The sequence below is a fragment of the Apodemus sylvaticus genome, chromosome 1 (genome assembly GCF_947179515.1).
Source record: "Apodemus sylvaticus chromosome 1, mApoSyl1.1, whole genome shotgun sequence".
NCBI classification, from domain to species: domain Eukaryota; kingdom Metazoa; phylum Chordata; class Mammalia; order Rodentia; family Muridae; genus Apodemus; species Apodemus sylvaticus.
The window spans coordinates 52,958,484-52,980,763 of record NC_067472.1 but is presented as its reverse complement, the minus strand read 5'-3'; the positions used below and the strand labels follow the sequence as shown (position 1 = coordinate 52,980,763).

General features: G+C 52.5%; 1 protein-coding gene across 4 annotated transcripts in view; it reads left to right on the top strand.

Annotated features, from left to right (window-relative positions):
- Positions 1-22,280, top strand: part of Syt7 (synaptotagmin 7) — a 63,001-nt gene that overhangs the window by 1,928 nt on the left and 38,793 nt on the right. For all 4 annotated transcript variants that reach the window (XM_052190145.1, XM_052190130.1, XM_052190138.1 and 1 more), the window contains exon 2: positions 21,763-21,866. In XM_052190145.1, coding sequence (XP_052046105.1) covers positions 21,763-21,866 — 104 coding nt within the window. The remainder of the gene's footprint in view (positions 1-21,762; positions 21,867-22,280) is intronic.

The window sequence follows — 22,280 nt, the reverse complement described above, 5'->3', positions numbered from 1 at the left end:
CTCTCGCTTGCTTCGTTCTCATCAGCGAGTTCAAAGCCCAGCTCAGGAGTGAGGATGGGAGGGGGGTGCAGTGGGGACAGTCTCTGTTGCTATTAGATCACTGGCCGTGGGCTATGCCTTCACCCACTTAGTCCCCTCCTAATACTTCGGCTCCATGATGTACCACTCCTCCAAGCACCTCTGTCCTCTCCACAGAGACCAAATTGCTGTGCTTGGCATCTTCTGGGCAAAGGTCCTGGATTCCATAGCTACTCCTAACAGGCTGGCAGCCCCCGGGGCCTTCCCTTTCCTGCTCGCCCATCTTGCCCCTTGAAACCACAGGGTCCACCAATGTCTGTGGCAAGAGTGGTTCTGACTGGGAAGGAAGCTGGCGAGGTTTTTTTCTCTCTGGTGTGGGCACTGGAACCCAAAATTGGTTGGAGCGGGTAGGGTATGCTTGAATCCTGGTCCTCTGGCATGTCTGGAGCCTTGGTTACCCCTTAGTATCACCATCCACTCCTTAGAATCCCTACAGTTTCGTGTCAGAATCCCGTCCCCAGTAGCTTACTCACGGTCACCCAGACTCTGCTGCCTACAGCTAGGGCCCTGGGTCCCCTTCCCCTTTGCCTGGCACCAGGTGGGAGTGAGATATGCAAATCAATTCCCTTGTGACTCAGACCAGTCCCTTGTCTCCCCACTGGTCCCATAGGAGCCAGCACCTCTTACGGCCTGGTCTCTCCATCTGCCCCTCTCAGGAACACCTGTGGCCCACTGTTGCTTTATTACAAAAAAAGAAAAAGAAAAAAAAAAGAAAAAGAAAAAGAAAAAAAAGATATTCTCTTCTGCTCTTTATGGCCCAAACCAGTGCAGAGGGCTCTCTCTCCCCGCCCCGCTCTCTCCCCTCATTCCCTCTGCAGGTCCCCATGGGCTCATCCTAAGACTTTACCTGACATCTGCTATCCTCTAACCACCTGATCCCCGGCCCCCAGGCATTGTCACTCCTGTTATTATAAAGAACGAGGTGGTGGAAGAGAACAGAAGCCAGAAGCCAGGTGCGGAATGCAGACCTGGTCTTTCCCTTGAAAGCCCAGGAGCTCCTGCTCCAGGCTGCCCAGCCCCCTACCCCTACCTGCAGCCTCCTCTATCCTCTCCCTTCCAGCCTTCATCTTCTGCATCCCAAAGGTGGCCTGGTCTGCCTCCTTTAGTCTCTCCGGCTGCCTGTCCCAGGCTGGGCAGGGCCTCAGCAGGCCTGCAGGGGTCAGCGTTGCAGTGGGCAGACAGGACAGGCAGTACAGCAGTGGGAAGGAGGAGGGAGGGAGAGGTGACCTTGCAGTGAGCTAGTAAGCAAGGCGAAAGAGAAGGGCTGGGAGAGAGGGGTCAGGTCCCCAGGGGGCTTCCTACTCAGTGACCAGGCTTCTGGGAGTTTGTTAGTCCCACTGGACAGCAGTGCCTGAAGCCTTCATTTGTCCCACCTGTTAGTGGATTCTGTCCCCTGCAGGCACTCCGTCAGGCAGGTCATCCCCTAGGGGTGAAGGGGATGCACACACACACACACACACACACACACAGCCTTGGCATGGCAAGGTAATTACTGTCTAAATCAACTATCGACTCCCTAGGCAGAGTGCAATGAAGAGGTTGGTGTGAAGCTGGAGTTAGGGATGAAAGAACACATTAAGTTTATGGTATAAGGCCCATGGATGAGGGCCAGGGTTAAGGCTAGGCGTGGAAATCCACCAAAGCCAGACTGTCCCACCATTTCCCTGACAACTGCTCTCCAAAGGGCATTCCTTCCCTAGCTGACCCCATCTGAACGGCCCCATGTGCTGTAACGCCTGTGGTCTGGGCTTGGGGCAGAGGTTAGAACATCAGAGCACGTGGTTGGTTCCCCGGTAGGTATGGCAGGAAGGGGGTGTGAAGTTGAGCAGGTCTAACACTGGGTTGAGAGAGGATTACCTTTGGATATAGGGGCCCCTCTTAGGTGTGGAGTTGCTGTGGAGACAGGCCTATCACCGACTGCTCTGTGCTGTTCCATACTCTTTTGGAGACAACTTGACCATCAGGCTGGGTGCTTAAGGGCCCAAGGATTGAGAAAAGAGATGGGCCTGAAGACCTTTGTTGATAGTAGGATGCTAGAGGTTGGATCATGGTGATGGGCCAGCTTAGGATAGGTGGTGGGGGTTGGGGAGGGGGCAGAGGAGTAGGTGGGCATAGAGTAAACCAAGAGAAGCCTTTGGTCAGCTGGTCCTGGCCCTAGCTGACCCACAGACTCCAAGGGCAACAGAGCAAGGCCCTCCAGCCCAGATACTGAAGCATGTGGCAGGAAAGGACAGAGGAGGAGCATGTGCTCCCCTCCTCTCCACCCCCACTCTCCTCCCACCACCTATTCTCCCAGGGACTTTGAATCCTTATTGAATCTGATGGACCGTTTTCAATAACTGCTTCCCCCAGGGGAATCAGGCCTAGAACAACAGGGGAGTAGCTAGTGAGGGGGCCACGTGCTGGCTGGGAGGCCCAGTCCTGAGTGGAGGGGGAGGAGCTGGGTCCTCGGCCTCCTCGGAGCCACTGAGATAGCCCAGGTGGGCACAGACATCTCTGTGTCCCCATTCCGTGGTCTGTGCCCACAGGTGGCACTCATGGTCAATGAGGTCAGCTTTCTCCATCAGGGCGGTCACTGCTCTGGCCAGGTGCCGGAGCCAGTCTGTGCCAGGCTAAACCTGGGTACCCTTCTCTCTTGCCAGGGAACCCCAGCCAGTGGTGCCAAGCGAATCGTGCCAGTTCCATAGACATGGAGGTGCTGACCTTCAGGCAGCAGGGGGTAGCCCTGCTGGGCTTTGTCCAACTTGCCTCTGGAGGGCCAGACTTTGTCTCACCCAGCAGAATTCCCCAAGGGTTGGAACAGAGTTGGCAGACTGAATGAGACCTGTGGAAGGGACTGGAGAGCGCCCAGCATCCATGCCTGCATTCCCAACCCTTTGATAGGAAGGTGGGCTGGCTCAGCGGCTGCTGGGGAAGGCTGGGCAGCTCCTACCTGGAAGGGACCCTAGGGAAAGGTGTGTCGCCCTGGGTGGTTGGGCCTGCGACCGAGGGATATGGTGGGCTGGCATGTTTGGGAAATTGGTATATCCACGTGAGAGAACATGTGGGGCTCCAGTGAGGGGCAAGGGGAAGCTGGGGTGCTGGCAGAAGCTGGGTGGCTGTGTGTGTACCTACGTGCGTGCACGTGCGTGTGCGTGTGCGGGCGGCAGCTGGCTGACCGTAATAGCTGTGCTCCTGTGCAGAGTGCCCTGCCCGCTGTAAACATCAGCTAATGAGTGTATTCATAGCAAGGTGCATTGAGGTGCATAGGGAGCTGTAAGGGAAAGCTCCGGGGAGGGCCCCTCCTCCGGCCCTGTGCTCAGCCTGACAGGTTGTGGACTCTAGGGATCCTGCCTACCCCCTGCCACACCCTCAACCTGCCAACTTGGCTTCCATCTTCAGAGATCGGGGCCTCACCTAGTTGTAAGCAGGCATGAGTGTGAACATGGCATGGGTTGTAAGAGTATTCTGTATACGGAAACAAGATTACCATGATGCTCTGTGTGTGTGTGTGTGTGTGTGTGTCTGTGTGTGTGTGTGTCTGTGTGTTGTGTGTGTGTGTCTATGGTGTGAGTGTGTAGTATGGTGTGTGTGTGTGTGTGTGTGTGGTGTATGTTGTGTATGCATGTAGGTGAGTTAAGCTGAATTCATCTGTGTTTTGGTGACTGTCTAATTCTGTGCCTGTGTGTTTGCACCCCTCCCCCAGGCCCCAAGAGAAAGCCTATTTCGTGTATCAATAGTTACCCTGATAGTGACAGAACCAAGGTATTGTCTGAGCAGGCCGGTGTTGCCGGCCCTGCTCTTTCAATGTCCTTGGAGTTCAGGAGAATGAAGGCCTCTGGGCTGCTCAGTGGAGAGAAAGGGGTGAGCCTGCTCTTCCCACTGGAGGAGGCAGGAGGGAGGGTCTGAGTTTCAGCTCCTGGAGGCTTCCAGAGCTATGGTTTGCATCAGCAAAAGGGGGCCTCTGATTCTTGTATCTCCAGGAGCCCCATAAAAAAAGAGAAGAGGGGTGTCACTTAGTCTGTCCTGCCTGGTTGATGGTGTGTGTGCCTACACCCTCCCAGGGCTGGGTAAGTGTGAAAGGGGTGTCTGCATGAAGCCCCAAACAGGGCAGTAGAGGAAAGAGCTGTGTGGCTAATGTGTCCAATTAAATTACTTCAAACCCTGCCGCGGCAGCTGCTCCCGGTGGGGCTCTGGATACAAATTGGATCCGTCTCATTACTACGGGATAGTGTCAGCAGGGCCAGAGAGCTGTGGCTGGCTTGGCCAGCTCAAAGTAGGCCCTGTCCTGCTCTGCCCAATCTGAGTACATCAGAGCCCCCTGGAGGAGTTGTTCATCGAAATGTCCCTGGGGTCTCTAGGCCCAGTGAAATATTAGGGTTCCTTGTCTATCACCTTACAACCCCTGACCCCACGCGTAGCAAACCCAGGACCCCTCTGAGCCCCTGGTTTCTTCCTCCAGGAGTGGAGTAGGTGTGCTCAGCAGGTCATGTGGCTTAAGGTTTCTTTCACAGTTCTCCCAACACCTCCCCACCACTAAGATTAGCAGCCGCACTGTAGTAGTAAGTCTTACTTGTGGAGTACTTAGTATGTGCTACGTGCCTTACGTGTGCGCCACCAAGGATGACGTACTTAGGCCAGGGCCCTGGGCCCACGGGCTGTCTAGGTGTGTTCCGGCAGAGGTAGCTGTTGCTGTCTCATTCTTCCTCTGCCACCTCACTTTCCTCCTCTGTGAAATGGGCATAATGATGGTTCTTCATCCTTGGGTGACTGGAGGATGAGGAGAGACGAGGCAAGAAGAGTAGTCATCTCAGAGCTTCGCACGTAGTAAACACTCGTGATGCGGAAGGGCAGCTGTTATCAACATTACCCCGTGCTGAGAGATTGATGTGTGGGACGGGGGTTCTGGAAGCTCCAGGAAGGACAGGCATGCTACTGCCTTAGTCAAAGAGTCGGGAAGGATTTCACTGAGGCCATGAGGAGCAGCTGTCAAGGTGGCACGGATGTGTGGAGTGCTTGCTGTGTGACGGGCGATCTTCTAAGCATATTACATGTCCGTCATCAGCATATCCTGGCAAGGACTTGCAATTAGAAGTCAATTTGGGATTCCAGGCATGCGGCAGATCCAAGAGCTTTGGGTACAGAGCTTTGGGTCTTGAAGACCAAATAAGAGCTTGCTGTAGGAAGACGCACAGGTCAGGCATTTGGCTTGGCCAGCTGAGGCAGCAGTGACCAGTGCCCAAATGTGGCTGGAAGGGAGACCCTGAGAACAGCAGCCTGGAGTGAGGCTTGGGAAGATAGATTAGGCCTGGGCCATTGACACAGGGAGCAACAGACTCTCGTGTATTCCAGACTGGCCTTCTACCATAGCCCAAGAGGACTTTGGACATCTAGTTTTCCTGCCTCTATCTCCCAAATGCTGGGGTTTATACCACCACATCTAGATTATGAAGTGCTGGGGATTCATGGCAGGCAAAAATTCTACCAAGTCACATCCCCACTTTTGTTTTTGTAAGGTAATGGAAGCCCTTCGAACAGACGTCTGGAAAGAACTGTAACGGTGGGATGGGAAGCTTGGCAGCACGCTGATGATGGACTTAGAGGCTCACCATGCAAACCTGCCCTTCTCTGTCTCTGTCCTTCTGCCACATTCTCTCACCTGAACATGGTCGAGCCCAAAGCCAGGTTACATTGGCTTTGGGTCAGGACCTTAGCAAACCTGTGGTGGGTGTGGGCATTCAGATGCCAGCCAATCTAGATGGGCATCAGCAAAGACCCTAAGATGGCCTTCTAGCACTGGGGTCATTAGAAAAAGCCTTCCCTCAGAGGTGGGTGGGGAGCCAAGGGGGGCAGTAGTCACAGGGCCCCAGGGACATAAGTGATATTCCTGTTGATTGCTCTGCATCCCATGCCCGCTTTGGGTATCAAGAACAGGCCATAGAGGAACCACAGAACTCGCTCAAGCTGCCAGGTCTGGGCTCCAGAGTCCCAACAGCACTAAACTGTCTCCATGACAACTAGCATGCTCCCCCCCATGCCCAGGGCCCTGGGCACAGGGGCCCATTTCCAGCAGGATATAGATATGTCTTCTTATTTCCCCTGGGTGCAGACATCCCAGGGCAAATAGACTTACAGTGAGGTGCTGTTAGCATGCACACACATATTGTCATTTGAGTCCATATGCACATACATGAGTGTTTGTACATGCAGATATATGCATGAGGGAGGGAGAGAGAGAGAGAGAGAGAGAGAGAGAGAGAGAGAGAGAGAGAGAGAGAGAGAGAGAGAGAGAGAGAGAGAGTGTATACCACCTTGCTTTTTAACCTAAACTTCTCCACTAGCCTGGGTTGTGTAGGTGAGGAAGCTGAGGACCAGAAAGCTAGAGGATCTTGGCTGGGTCACTCCACAAAGCAGGGTAAAGAATTTGAGTCATTCTTACTCCACCGACTGAGTGGTAACCACTGAGATACACTGCCTAGCACTTCCCTTATCCTACTAGGATCCCAGCCAGCCTGTCTCGCAGCCCATCTCTCGGAAAGGAGTGCTTAGAGTCGGTTTGGCTGCAGGGCCGGACTCAGAGGGTGTCCCCAGCACCTTCGTTAGTGCTCAGGGCTGCCCCTATAAACCCTTGATTCTCCCATCACTGAATGGACCCTTTCTCTTCCATTCTTATCCAGGCAGTGTGGAGAGATCCTCTGCCAGAAGATCTGGGGGAAAGGGGAGGAGCCCCTCAGGCCCTGCTTGGCACCTGCCAGCCTGGGAGGAACCCAATGAATTGTCTGTGTGGCCCTCCCCACCCTCATCCCTCCCTCTCCAGCCCCCGCCTGGTTGGGGAGGTGCGAAGGGAGCGATTTCACAGCCTGTCAGCTGAGGCCTAAAAATACCCAGAACTCCGAGATGTTTGGGCAGGGGGAGGAGAGCGTAGGGACCAGGGATGGGGTGGAGGGGTGCAGTTAAACCTCATCCAGAGAGCCCTGGTGGTACCATAGCCCTGCTTGGGAGCGAGGGCTAGACCCTCTGTTCCCATGTCCCTACCTGTCTTATTTGTGGAAATGACTAAGGAGGGGCTGGCATCCCTAGGTTCGTGAGAGCTGAGTTACGGCAGCCAGAACTAAGGGAAGGAAGGCTTGGTCCTCTGTAGGAACTATAGACCCAAAGCCCCCTGGAGCCTCATGCTAATGCCTCTTTCTCTCCCTTTCCACCCCCGAGTTGGCTGGCATCTTGAGGCTGTGGGAGCCAGGCTGTGCCTGAGCCTGCTTCCTTCCTGGAGAAGGTGCCTGCTTCTGTTAGAGGAGAGGCGTGAGGAAGGCAGTGGGGATGGGGGTGCCAGCAGGTGTGTGACGTGGCATGCCAGCCACCCAGGCACTAGAGGGAAGCAGAGGAGAGAGGGTGTGGTGGCCCACGTCACTACCACATGGCTATGCAGTGCAGTATAGCACGAGGTCTCCACAAACCAACCAGAACCCAGAGGTGTGTGTGTGTGTGTGTGTGTGTGAACCCAGAGGTGTGTGTGTGTGTGTGTGTGTGTGTGTGTGTGTGCGTGCATAAGTGCATACCAGAGATGGCCTCATCTTGGTGCTGGAATACGTGTGGGCATGTGTGATCCAGCATGACTATACTAGGTACATAGGAACAGATGAACAGGTAGGTAAAGATGGATACGCCATACGCAGGGAAGCAACCAAGAATGTGCAGTGTCAGGCAGAGCATGGGGACTCTAGATCAAAATTAATGAGATTCTGGGCTAGAGAGATGGCTCAGTGAGTAAAGGGCTTGCCACAAAAGCATGAGGACCTGAGTTCAATTCCCCGGATATACATTTTAAAACAAAGTCCTGGCACCGTGGGACATACTTGTAATCTTAGCACTGGGGATGCAGAGACAGAGCTACTTTGTTGAGCTCTAGAACAGTGGGGGGAAAAAAAAACCCAAAACCCCAGCAACAACAGCAACAAAAAGAGGCAAACCAAGGAGTGCATAAAGGGACCTGCCACCAAGCCTGTGTTCACCCTGAGACCCATGTGATGGACTCTCTGACCTCCATACGCATGCTATGGTGCCTCCATGTCCCCCAACAAAATAAAAAGTAAATAAAGATCTAGTAAAAAAGAAAATAAAAACCAAGGTGGACAACTCCTAAGGAACAACACCTGTGGTTGTCCTCTGGCCTTCACATGTGTACATGCAAATGTGTGTGTGTGCACGCACCTCAGGGGACTCCTTAGTGCATAAACCATGCATGCATGAGCCGTCGTTGTTATCTGGCCCCTATTCTTAGATGTTACAGGTGAGAGCAGTGAGACTCGGAGAAGGCAATGACCTTTCTGAAGTCACACAGTCAGAGAGTGGCTGAGCTAAGACTAGAACCTAGGCTCCAGCGCCTTAAAAGGGACTCGTGAAAATGTGCGACTTCATGATCCTGCTCGCTTTTATGCAGCAAGAAAAACTGCAGCCCCGTTGGCATTTTGGGCCTAGATTTTCAGAACTGGGAACTCAGAACACGCCACGATGATGGGGACTTTTGACTAGTGGCCTCACAATGGCTGACTGGCCACCAAGTTGGAACCATTTCACTAGTAGCCCTTCTGAATCTGTTTCTTCACTATAATATGGTGACGGGGTTGTCATGGGGATCAAATGGGAGCCCACACATCACATGTTAAGCAAGTGGCACGCTGTGCCTAGTAAGACCTCAATAATGTTAGCTGCCATTGTCGCTAGTGCACAACCTTCCTACCCAACCCTCCCATTTTTTGACTTCCTTTTCAATCCCTTGGCCACCCTTGCTCCCTTCTGTGTGGTACACCACTACACTACAGGGATTTGATCAAGGTCTGACTTGCTGACAGCCAAGATCTACATGCTTCTGCTGTTGTTGCCCTGCAGGGAATGGGACTCTCTGCGGGGACTTGGTTCCTGAGTCCTCTGTGCCCGGTGTCTGTTCGACCTTGGCCAAACACTACCTCTTTGTGCTTTGACCCTACTGCCGAGACACAAACAGACTGGAGCACACGGCCCCACCTGCTCCAGTCACATTGCTATGACCCGGATGGTTCCTTGGCTCAGCCCACTGGAGGGAGTTACAAGTTAGCACTGGAGGAAAGTCAGCTGGCTGTCCCCGTCATGTGGAACATCTGGGGTATGAGGTAGCTGGTGGATTGTCGTTGTCGTCGTGCCTGCCCACACCTGTGGCTGAGTAGGAGGGTGCGCAGGCCCAGCTGGCTGCCTACTGACATTGGGGAGGCTCAAGGACAACGACGTAGAGGTGGCCCTTCTTAGGGCCCTGGGAGTGGCCACCCCAAGGCAACCTTCCCTATTCTCTAGTCCTCTGGGATTTCCTTCCAGTGATTCCTCTTTCTTACCTGCCCTCTTTCTCTCCTCCCTTTTGGAGTCTCCCGATGGCTCCTTGTCATCCTCTTTGTAATCTTGGCCATTTTATGGGGTGACTTCTTTTTCCTCTCTGAAGAAGGGAGAGCTCTGTCTCTGTGTCTGTTCCTTTGATTCCTCCCTTCTTTCCTTTCTCTATCCCATCCCTTCCCTTCCTTTCCTTGTATCTCCAGATAGTGTGGCCCCTTCAGCTGCGCAGGTCTCTAATACTCTGCATGGGTGAGTCTAGGCTGCTTCTGGCTTCGGGTCTCCTAACTCACGGCCATTCAGGGGCCCTGCTTCTAGCTACTACCATCTTCGCATCCCTTCTTACAGGTCCTTGAAACAACTTGACCCTCTACTGCCCCCACTGCCCTGATCAGCCCTGACTCAGGAAGTTTTCGTGACTAGTGCCGCCACTCCCTCCCTCCACACACCCTCATCCCTGTGGGTTGAGAAAGGGGTCAGCCCAGGGCCCTGGGACTGGCAGCCACGCTTCCTAATTAGCAGGAGGTAATTGCCTGGAAGAAAAAAAAAACCATTTAGAATGAGACTCCAAGACTCCAACTTCAAGCTGAGCCAGCTGGTGGCCTCTAGGGAGCAGGGAGAGGGAAAGCAGCTCAGGTCAGGGCTCTTAGGGAAGGAAGCCCCCTGAGCGTGCTCCTGCCTTGTGTGCCGGGACCCCAGCCTCGAGCAAGTGGGAGGAAAGCACTGAGTTGGCAGGCTCACCACCTTCAATTGAGTTCTGACTCAAACCGTCACCTAAGGCAAACTACTCATTCATTTGAGCATTAGTGTTGACCCCTGTGAAGTCAAAGCCAGGTCACCCCTGCCTGCCCTCACCCTCGGTGTCATGAGGCTCCAGTCAGAGACCACAGCAACACTTAGTAAGGCTACATGTGCTGCCAAGTGCAAGGTGTTACTGTCTCATCCGTGTCCGTGTGGCGCTCCCCTGAGGTCAGGGTGGTGCATGCGGAGAGTGGTCTTGCGACTACCTGAAGGATGGTGAGGCCTCTGGAATGTTGGAAGATAACTGACGGGTAAGGGGACGGGTAAGGGGACGGATGAGGTTTCCCATGCTGGGCTTCATGGCCACCAGCTGCTTCACCTCAGGGGATCGGTCACTCTTGCTCTCTGAGCTCCACTTTCTTCACTTGTAGGGGGCTGAATGTGGTGCTTCCTCTGGCGAGTGTTTGTAAGGCTAGAGGATATGATGTTTGCAGAGCTCTTAGTACGGTGCTTAGCATATAATAAGTGCTCAACGAATGGTACTAGATAGCGTCACTGTAATTAAAGTAAATTGACTTCACTCCTTCCCTGAATTCAGAGAAGCTGTGGTTCCATATTGCCTTTGCTGATTTCATCTGCTTTGCTTTGTTTGTCCGTTCTGAAGTAGAGTTTTAGGTATCCCCAAACTGGTCTCCTTTTTTTGTTTTGTTTTGTTTTTTTGTTTTTTTGAGACAGGGTTTCTCTGTATAGCCCTGGCTGTCCTGGAACTCACTCTGTAGACCAGGCTGGCCTCGAACTCAGAAATCCGCCTGCCTCTGCCTCCCAAGTGCTTGGATTACAGGCGTGTGCCACCACCGCCTGGCCCAAACTGGTCTCCTGATCCTCCTGCCTCCACATCCTGAATGCCAAATTACAGGTGTGGACCATTCTTCCTCATTTATGATGTGCTGGGAACCAGACCTCGGACCTGGCACATATTAAGCAAGTACCCTACCAACTGAGCTATGCCCGTAGCTCCCATCCCTGCTTTTTGGGTGATTGGGGGAGTTTCTTCAGGCAGCCAGGCTAACTTCAAACAATCCGTAGAGTCACCAAACACAACTTCTTCCTCAAGAACCTCCCACCTGTAGAATAGACGTGTCTTGCGGTCATGGCCTCCCCCAGCTCCTCACTTTTTTCTAGGGAAGGGCTGTGAGTAGCTTCTCATTCAGGTGGCTGTGAGGTAAGGAGTCTCTGCCCCGAGGGTAGCAAATTATAGGCATTTTCTGACCAGGTAGTGGGAGGAAAGGTTGATGTTTGTCAAGTCAGCACCACCCACCACCTGGAGGAGGAAATAGCAAATTTTGCTTGGTGCAGTTTCGTCATCTGAGTGCAGTTTGCATTGTGACCGGGGCAGCATGGCGTCCAACCAGACCAGGACAAGGACAGACGAGTTGGAGCGTGCTTATGTTGGGCAATGATGCGAGCTCAGAATGCCAGATTGCCCTGGGAGCCGTGAGGGGGTGGCGGGGGCCAGGCCGTCTGCCGCTTCTTCCCTGTGCACCCTGCACCACCACTGGGGACCTTCTGTGCTCCTGCTCTGAGTGCAGGTTCCAAGACTGCCACCAGGAGGCAGTGTGGCAGATTGCCCAAGAGGGAAGTGGGTGTAGTCTTTATTAGCGGGAGAGACGTGTGACTTGATGGGACTGCACCATCTAAAGAAAAGGAGTTCTGAAGATCTCGTGGCTTCAGCTGAGGTTTGGCCAGGAAGGAAAGCTTCCAAAGAGAAAGCTACAGCGCTGTCATTGTGAAAAGGTTCCAGACTCTTTGAGTCTTTCTCTATAGGAACAATCAGAAGGGTGGTGAAGAGGAGGTCACAGTTCTGAGACAGAGGAGTGTTCAGCACCACGGACAGGGATATCCGGGCTGCATCTGTTTCAGTACCACGGGCAGCACCAAAGCATCCAGTCACTCAGTTCTCCAAATCACTAACTAACCCTGTGGCCGATATTTTGTAATATAGTGAAATAACACACAAGAGAGAATCTCAGATTCCCTGAGTTCTAGCGACAAGGCTGAGAACAGAGAGGTGAGGGAGTAGCCCAAGGTCACACAGCTGATGAGTAGTGGAGTTGAATTCAGATTCCCGCCCGAGTCTCTCTGGCTACTTCCTCCTTAAACATCTCCGGAAGCTGCTTCACATAACGTTGAATCTTCAAGAGCCCTTGAGCTGGCAAAGATTAAGTGTACTCCCCTCTCCCCCCAACCCTGGCTGAGGATTTGAAATTCAGGATGGATGAGTCCTCTCTCCTGCGGCCTTCGTGGCTCCAAGCCTCAGGTGGGAGGAAGTCAGAGAAGGACAGGTGCCCTTCCTGGCCTGTAAGGAAGCCCATAGCCTGGGGAGGTAGAGTTGAGTCATCAGTACGGAGGACCGGTACAGGGCTCTGAGATCCTCCAATGAGATACAAGGTAGCATTCCAACCCCAGCCTCTGTGTGGCTGTGTATTATTAATAACAATAAGATGCTGATTTAGGCCAAGGCACAACAATGCATTATTCATAGGAGTAACTAGTGGTCAAGGCTTGTACTTAATCATCACACATCCCTGCTCCTGCCCCCGCTCCACACTCCTGCTGGAGAGAGAGGCCCTTCCTGTGAGCTCCTCCTTTCTTGGGTTCCTGCTGCTCTGATGGATGCGATCGTTTTCATGGCTACCCAGGCAGCTCATTAGCTTTGGGAACAAGGTGGGCAGGGTGGGCAGCAGGTTCCCGGATAACTTGGCTAGATACCCTGCACAGATCTGACCCTTGAACCTGCCCATCCTGAATGGCCTTGATCCCGATGGCTTCCGGCCTCTGCAGAGCTTTGTGATCTGCAGATGGCCTGTCTCCCCTCCTAGTCTTTTGAGGCTGAAGGCCAGCACTAAGAGCAATTCCAGGCCTCCCAAAGCCAGGGACTGTGTGGGAGGTGAGGGTTGGTGTGGTGTGGGGTGTAGGCTACTGGACAGAAGATGCCCTCATGACCTCCATTAAGTGCGGTAATGGATGTGAAACCTTTGGTAAACTGTCCGGCACTTCACAAACTGTTCCACACAGTACAGATATGAGCCATTATTCCCCAGGCCATGATGATGTCGTGTGCTGGAAGAGAGAGCAGAAAGAGGGAAGGCGTGGATAAGACCCTGCAGCTCGCCAGGCCTCACCCCTGGATGCGGCGTCTGAGTGTTGCACACCCTGACGTGTTCCTGTCCTTCACTCACTGTTTACTCACTTGGCACCTCTTCGGAATTCCAAACTGTCTGCATGCAGCCGGCCTGTGCGGCCCCTGCCAGCTCGCTCTCTCGCTCTCTCGCTCTCTCGCTCGCTCTCTTGCTCGCTCGCCCTAGCTCACTCGCGCATTATCTGTTTTTATTACAGTCAAGGTTGAGAAAGCTTGCTTGTCTTAAGCCCCTATTTTCAGTTACCTGTAACTTTCCAAAGCAATTCCCCTCAGGCTTTCTCGTTCCTGCCCCAGGGGAGTCCCAAGGTGTTGTGGGCGCCTCCAGTGTTTCCTGAAGGACGCTCAGAGATGTCCAGGAGGGCGTGGGAGAGGGCCAAGGCCCAGCTTTCCTTGGAAAGGCATGCTGGGCTCTCTCCCTTCCTCTCCCCTTTTCTCTTCTCCCACCCATCTCATTTTCTCTTCCCCTTGCAAGGAGAGAGCTGCCAGGCTCCAAGGTGGGTGGCCCGGAAGGAGGAGTTTCAGAGTGAAGAGAGGACATGAAATTCCACCGAATGCCAAGCAGCAGGGGTTTGCCTGCCTGCTTGTGCTTGGGGTTTGGCTCAGAGGTTCTGTCTTCCTTTCTCACCACTTCTTGGCTTTCTGGTGTGTGCTGGGTTGGAGGAAGAAGAGAGGGGGCACAAGTACTCCAAATGTCCCTTCTCTATGTCCACATCACCAATCCTGGGCTGGTAGGCTCACTCTACTTGTAAATGCACCCCACCCCATTTCCATATGCTCAGCACGCACTTGGAGAGGGGGGATTCATGTGGGAAGCCCTGACTCCAGCTTTCATGACTTTCTGCCTTGAATGGCATCCTGGGGGCTGACAGTACATGATCAGGTGGGAGGAGGTGGACTCAGGATGGGAAGGTGTTGGCAGACTAGACCCAACCTCCCCCCACACTCTGTGCTCACTCGCTCGCTCTCACTCATTCCCTCCCTCTCTCACCCCCACCCCCTTTCATGGCGGCCTTGCCCTAATCAGTACCAATGACGGAACTCTGGCACATCCTCAGACTACTCGTTCTTTCCACGCCCAGCTAGCCCGGCTCCAGTGTCTGGCCTCATTCTGGGACTTCTGGGCTTCTTCTGAGCCTCGACCAACTGAGAGTGCTTTATCAGTGCCAGAGGGGTGTCTGAAGTGCTGAGGAAACTCAGCTATGGCTCCTTCTGGGCAGTTCTTGAGGAGACCTGTCTTAGTTAGGGTTTCTATTGTTGTGATTAAAAATGCAAAACAAAACAAACCACCATGACCAAGAGCAACTTGGGGAGGAAACGGTTTACTTTTATCTCACAGGTCCATAGCACAGTTCATCACTGAAGAAAGTCAGGGCAGGAACTCAAGTCAAGAACCTGGGGGCGGAAGTCATTCATGAGGGACGCTGCTTACTGGCTTGCTCTCCGTGGCTTCCTCAGTGTGCTTTCTTGTACTATTAGGACCACCTCCCAGGGGATAGCATCACAGCGGTCTGGGCCCTCTGACATCAACCACTGATTAAAAAATGCCCCCACAAGCTTGCACCTAGGCCAGTCTGGTGAGGGGGTGGGCATTTCTCAGTTGAGGTTCCCTCTTCCCTCCTCCTTAAATGATTCTAGCTTGTGTCAGGTGGACAAAAACCAAGCAAACAAAAATCTAGCGAGGACAGGACCTTTCACTAACTTCTTTATTCAGCGTCCAGCCTCTCCTTTCCCTCTAGCCATGGAGCATTTGAAGAAATAGCCTCCGTAGAGTAGAACAGAGAAGAGCTGTGGGACAGAGGTCCTGAAGACCTCAGGTCCCTCTGCTCCCATCTCTCTCTTGCTGTGTGCTCCAGGGCAGGTTCAACTTCCTTCACTTTAAAATGGGCAGAAGAGATCTACTTTTATTCAGGTGTAGGGTCCGTCATACCATTAGTCCTAAAACTCAGGAGGCAGAAGCAGGTGGGTCTCTATGAGTTCGAGGACAGTCTACAGGTTGAGTTCTAGGAGAGCCAGAGTTACACAGAGAAACCCTGTCTCACACACACTCCTCCTAGGAGATTTAATAAGTTGATTTCAAATGAGATTTCAAGTAAGTACTGGGGGCGGTGGACCTGACTCATGCTATCAACAACTATTACTGAAAGTCCTTGGTAAGAAGATCAATGGTATGCAAGCTGGGGGTGCCAGAAGGAGCCTCCCGGAAAGGGGACAGTCCAGGTTCAGATGAGAAGGAATAGGCATAGACAGTATGCATGTCACCATCTATGAGGACAAATGTGAGTGTATAGATTTCTGGTGGACTCCACAGCCCCCTATAGCATGATCTGTGCTACATGAGCAATAAGAAGACAGAGCATTACCTCCATGGCCTTGGCTGATGGAACAGGTCTATGCCCAAGGAAAAGGAATGAGATAGAAGGTCAGGTAGTTCTTCTTGGAGAAAGACACCCACTGCTTTGTCTTTGGGGAGGGCTTCCTGAGGGAAGTGGGCTTTCCTGGAACTGGATGATTGCAGGCATTTATTTAGTAATTATCTCCACAGCATTTCTGAGGATGTTTTGCTGTGGAGATCATGGATCTGGGGTCTCAGCCCTCCCAGGACTCCCAGCATTGAAAGGACAGAGAGAGCTAATTATGAGCGATCTATAGAGAACCATAGAGAGAGCTCACCCAAATGGTGAGCTCTCATAGTTCTAGTGCATAGACAGGCATGGGAGAGGGGAGGCTGGGAGAACTGAGCAGTTAAGGACGCTGGTTGATCCTCCAGAGGACATGGGTTTAAGTCCCAGCACCCACGAAGTAGCTCACAACCATCTGTAACTGCAGTTCTGGGGGATTTGACACCTTCACACAGATATACAGCCAAAAAACATGCAGGGAAAACACCATTGCATATGGATACAACAATAAATAAGTTTAATAAGCTCAAAAAATGTAAGGAAAGAGAGGGAAGGAGAGAGGGAGAAGGAGAGAAGTGAAGGCGGGCTTACGGGAGGCATAAAAACCATCTTGAGTCAAGTGCCTTGAAGAAAAGACTTAAGAACCAACCATCCAATCAACCTGACACAAACCTAGACATATCTAGGAAGAGGTAATCTTGATCAAGAAAATGCCTCCATCCAGATTGCCTGTAGACAAATCAATAGAGCATTTTCTTAATTAATGATTGATGTGTGAGGGCCCAGTCCATGGTGGGTGGTGCCACCCCTGGGCAGATGGTTCTGTGGTGCCACCCCTGGGCAGATGGTTCTGTGATGCATAAGAGAGCAAAAGGAGCAAGCCAGGAGGAGTAAACCTGGAAGCCGCATTCATCCATGGTTTCTGCTTTCATTTCTTCCTTGAGTTTCTTGCCCTGCTTGAGCTCCTCCCCTGACTTCCTTCACTGATAGAGTGGTTCTGGAAAGTGTACGATGGAACAAACCTTTTCCTCCACAAGTTGCTTTTGTTCATTGTCCTGATCACAACAATGGAAACCTAACTAAGACATCATGCAAAGCCTCTCAGGCATGAAATGACTGGCCTGGGTGCATGTAGGAAGGAAGGCAGTGGGCGTGGCTAGGCAGTCGAGCAGAGTGTATCCCCTGCTGTCCACCCACTCAGAGGGAGGTCACTCCGAGGGTGGGAAAGCACAGGCTCAAGGACGTTGGCTCTCCAGGCCTCTGCTGCTTCCCCTGTCAGTTGGGGCTATTAGATAGGTTCTAGAGATAGTATGCACAAACTCCCTGGTGTGGTATTTGTCACATTAGGTGTCCCCAATGAATGTTAGCTGTCATTCAGTCCTGACAGGACCACACCAAGAGAGTGCAGGACTGCTGTTCAACATTGGAAGGGAGAACAGTAAGACCCACCGTGGGCCTTGCCCGGGTTATGCCCATGGATCACGATGGGGTGGGGGACTGAACCCAAATCATGGGCTTACAAGAAGCCTTACTATACCTACTCTGCTGTACCTTGAAGGAAGGAGGAGATGCTATGTGAGTGGGAAAATGCCAAACAACTGGGAGTGAGAATTCCAGGCCAGAGGAAGCACCTGAAAGGCCAGGTCTCGTGAGTGATAGAGTAGACCAGACATCTGCCATGTACCTGGCTATGTGTATGCATGCATGTGTGTGTGTGTGTGTGTGTGTGTGTGTGTGTAAGCATGAGCATCTGTGTCAGAGATAAGTCTGTGTTGTGTGTGAACATGAGAGATCTGCAGTGCCTGTATCTGTGCTCTTTGTGTGAACACCTGCCCTCCCCCTACCCGGCAGCCAGTGAGCTTGCTCTCAGAAGTCCACCGGCCTCTCAAGCAGCTTCCCCAGGGCATCCCAGCAGCCTGCAGTCCTGTTTGATTCTGTTCATCCATAAATCATGGCTTGCTGAGGAGATGAGAGGCAGTGGAACCAAAGCTTTACCAAGGACTGCACTGGGTCTGCAGTTCACACCTGAGGCCCAGCCTGGCTTCCAGCTGTTGCCCCTGCCCCACATCTCCCATGCCCCAGCGCTCCCCCTTCTATTCCAGAAGCACCCACTGATGCCTGTTGTCAGTCACCTTCTACAGGGCTACATCCTGGGGCACAGGGGTAGATAAGCATGCAGGGAACCCAATAAAATGTGACCCTTGGCCTCTGCTGACCTGGAGAGAAGTGAGAATGGACCCGCTCAGTGGCTCATTCACTTCTCAGGGAGCCCAGCTCCCTGCCCCAGATATCTCTGGTCCAGGCCACAATGCAGTAATGCTATGATAATAGCTAGCATTTACTGCTTATTCTGTGTCAGGCACTGTGCTAAGCACATTATATGTGCTAATTCCTGTTGGTCTCTCAGTAGTCCAAGGAAAACGGTGCTATTATTAGCCCTGGCTCACAGGTAGAGAAACCAAGGCATGCAGGGATTAGGTCACATGGCTTGGATGAGTCTGAGCCAAAATGTGAGCCCAGAAGTCTGATTCTAGAGCCACAGCACTTAATCACGACGCTCAAAAGGATGTTGCAGGCGCAGCGTAATGAGAATGCTGAGGCAGATGACATCAGTTTTCCCTGGGCAGATTAAGGAAGGCTTCATGGAGGTGTTTCCATCGGGATCTTGACAACTCAAGGGTTTTTAGGGCAAAGTTTGGTACAGAGAAAGAATAAACATGGTCCTGGTTCAGAATGTGTGTGAATGCCTCTGTGTGTGTGTGTGTGTGTGTGTGTGTGTGTGTGTGTGTGTGTGTGTAGAAGAGAGAGGCTCCGAGACTGTCATTGACACTTCTCCCATCTCTTCCCTTCTATCTTGTTTGGGTGACAAATGAGATAACATATGCAGGCATTGAACACATTCAACAAATATTTACCGAGCGCGTCTTTGTGTGTCACCAAGGATACTAGAGTGAGTGTAGCACTGACAGCCTCTGTCTTCACAGGTCCTGAAGTGTAGTACACAGTGGGTGCTTAATAAATGATAGCCTCCCAGGGCTAGTCTTACTCCTAGAGGCCTGGGAGTCTTCCTCATTGATTCTTCTAAAAAGTATTTATTGAACTCCTACTGTATACCAGTCTTCACCCTCCATGATGGAATGGCGTTACTTATGGAAGGAACCAGTCTCTACCCCACTGAAGCTGATCTACTAGAGAGTTCCATGCACAGGCAGCTGGGCCCCCTTCAGAGGGGGTTCACCTCCTTAGTTCTCTCTTTTTTTTCAGGTTTGATTGGGGGTGGTATAGACAGGAAGGCGGGACTCAGTTTGATCGCGAATGCTGAGTTCCCGTGTGGTGACTTGCCCAGCACAGGCCTGGGCAGAGGGGCAGCAGCATTCCTGAGCCCTCCCTCCCTCCCTGAACACCCCTGCAGTTGGCCCAACAGAATGGTTCTGCTTAGCTCCTGGTTTGCCCTGCCTCCCAGGTCTCCCAATGTCATCCGTCTGCCCTTGTTTTTGTCTCACCCCTGGGGACCCAGGATGTCTTCTCTGCCCAAGGAGAGGTCGCAGGACTCCGCCCTGGGCATAGGCTGACTAGGACTGCAACATTTCTTTCCTCAAATGTTAATGTGCTGACGTTAAGGGGACTTGAAACCATGCATGTCATCTGAGGAAGGGATAGAAAAAGCCAGGGCGGCTTTGCCTGGAGAAGACTTGGAGGGGACATAAGAACTGTCGGCAGGGATTCAGAGGCCTGTCATGTGGCAGAGCAGCCCTAGGGCAGGCTGGGGACTGTGTCTGCGAGTTCCAGGGAGACGGATTGGACTCGGAACAAGCCACAGCAGCTCTCTCAATGGTGTCTGCAGGAGAGCCAGCCTCCTGCAGAAACAGCTCCCTGTCACCACCAGGGCTATCCAGAGGGGATCATGCATCATGGGGCCTGACTCTGTGACTTCCAAGGTCCCTGGCGGCCCAGGGACACAGTGACTCCTTCCTCCGGGAATGACTGCTTCTGGCTGGCAGGCGAGAACACGCTTGTGCCCCTTGATGGTAACAGCACTTGAGGGCACGCTGGCCAAGGACACCTTGTCACTTTTATTTCCAACATCAGTGCAATCTGCGACGGCAAGCATTTGTCCCACCCTGCCTTCAAGGACCGTGCGAGGGACGCTGAGGGGTGTGAGAGATCTTGTGGGGGAGGGGTCAGCTCCTTGAGAGACAAGAGCATCCACGCTGCAGGAGACCCTTGAGCCACCATTCCAGAAGGGTTCAACTTTGCTCAGCACCCCCCTCTTCAAATGTAATTTTCTACAAAAGCCCGGGATGTAAAGCCAAGGGAAATGATGCTGATTTGATTGAAGAGGGCTTCAGCCTTCCCTGCTCAGAATCTACCTCTACAGCCTCCCAAAGAGGTCAGGGAACACTGGGTGTTCCAAAGAGCACACTTTGAGGACTACAAACCAATATCCAAGGCAAAGAGTGTGGACTCTGAGCCAGACTGTCTGTCTGGGCTTGAGCATCAGTTCTCATGCACTAGCAGAGAGACTGAACACAATGTCCGAGCCCTCTGAGCCTCAGTTACCCTCTCTGTAAATGGAAACAAATTTATAACATTTGTCTCATTTGTTGTCATGAGAATGATGTTGTCCCTATAGGTGAAGTACCTCTGAGTTAGGAAAGGCCAACTCTTTCACATTTGTGGCACTGATGTCCCAGACATCAGGGCTTATCCATGGCCAGAGCTCATGCTGCACATGGATAGGGATAAACAGTTGGTACAGGAGTAGACTTTGTAGGCTGGCAGGTGGTGGTGGGGGTGCTGGTGAAGGCTGTGTGAGGGTGACATTTCCTGGGAGGACTTGGAAGTTGGTTTGACCCAAACAGCCTTCTAGAAAGAATGGGTAGTAAATAGGCTCTCCAGGGTGCTGCAAGTGATGGTGGGAGGGAGCCTAGAGGTCTGAGAGCTGAGAACGACCACCCAGCCCTCCTCTGTGAGGCCTCTATACAAGAGAGCCCCAGAGGAGACAAGAGGCAGAAGCTAAAACCACAGGAACCAGGACCAGACAGCTATCGTCAACTCTTAATTACCACAATCACTGGCACCGAGAAACCCATGCAGGCTCCTCTGTAAATAACTTGCATCCTCTTGATTTAGGACACATCCCCGTGCACACATATTTAGAGCTCACGTATGCTCCTGTTGCTTTTTCTCTGTTCACTCCCCCACATGGTCATTTTTGGTCCAGGTTTTGCATTCTGTACATTTGTTTTGGGCTAATGTTTACAACCCCCTGTGAGGAAGACAGGGGAGGCTGTTAAATATGCATTTCCAGAGAAGAAAACTGAGCCACAGAGTTAAGAAACAGGATCTGAGCAGAAACCTGGGGTTTTCCTCTCACAGTGGGTCTCCTAAAGTAAGAGACCTCAGAACGTGTAAGATGGAAGATTTAAGTGGCTTCTATGAGCTTCTTTGACCTTACAAATGATGCGGAGGAGGCTGGAGCCACCTGGGAGAAGGCAGGAAGTGAGCCTGGGAGGTTAGGATGGAGCTGAGACCAGGAGAGGGCTTCTAGCCCAAGGAAAGTTGAGTTAATGTGAGTAGTACATTCCACATACCACATTTGATTACACATGTCACTGTTGAGTCTTGGCCAAGCCCTTACAGGAGCCTGAAGGTGCTCAAAAGGCAGATGTCCTTTGGGACCGTTTGCTGTCCAGAATTAGGTGTGACATGTGGGAGCACAAGAAGGCCATACGGAAGCAGTGGCTCTTCTAGAATCACTGATGCACCTAAGGGGCACATGTGTCCTCTCGAGAGTGCCACAGACAGTCACCAAGCAATGCGATTGATTCTTCCATTTGTACTGAAGAAGAAGCTGAGGCATTGAGTAGGGCGGGACTTCCCAAGTTCAGGCTGGGGGAAAAAGCAAAGGTGGGACCAGGAAGCAGGGGTGGGGGAGGGGAGTCTTCTGGGGCCTCCGGGATAGAAAGTGGCTCTGGCCCATAAAGCTCTGACTGTGTGTGTCCTCCTTAGGGGCGCCCACCCGCGATGTCCTGCTGGTCTCTGCAATCATCACCGTCAGCCTTAGCGTCACTATTGTCCTCTGCGGCCTGTGCCACTGGTGTCAGCGCAAACTGGTGAGGCTCTTGTTGGGAGACCCTTTGGGGGCGGGCCTGATATTGCATCGACCATACTGCAATCACTGGCCACTGAATTTTAAGGAGACTGTCTGCTCACAGTCAGGAACATGTGCACAGAACTTCACACCACAGGCTTGCACATACTCACCCCCTTTCTTTGCCTGGGTCCAGGTCCCATACATCCTTTTACACCCGGGAGGCATACACGGGGGCGGGGGTGGGGGATACACTTGCAGAGCACTATATAGGAGCGTGCGCTCACACACCCCACCTCATCCATAAAGAACTGCAGACACACACGCGTGCAGACTAAGAATTGAGGCCCCTGGAACCCTGGAGCGTCGCATCCCTCCTTTCCCTCCCCACGCCCCAGTGGGCGTGGCCAAGACACATAGCCTTCTGACCAATGAG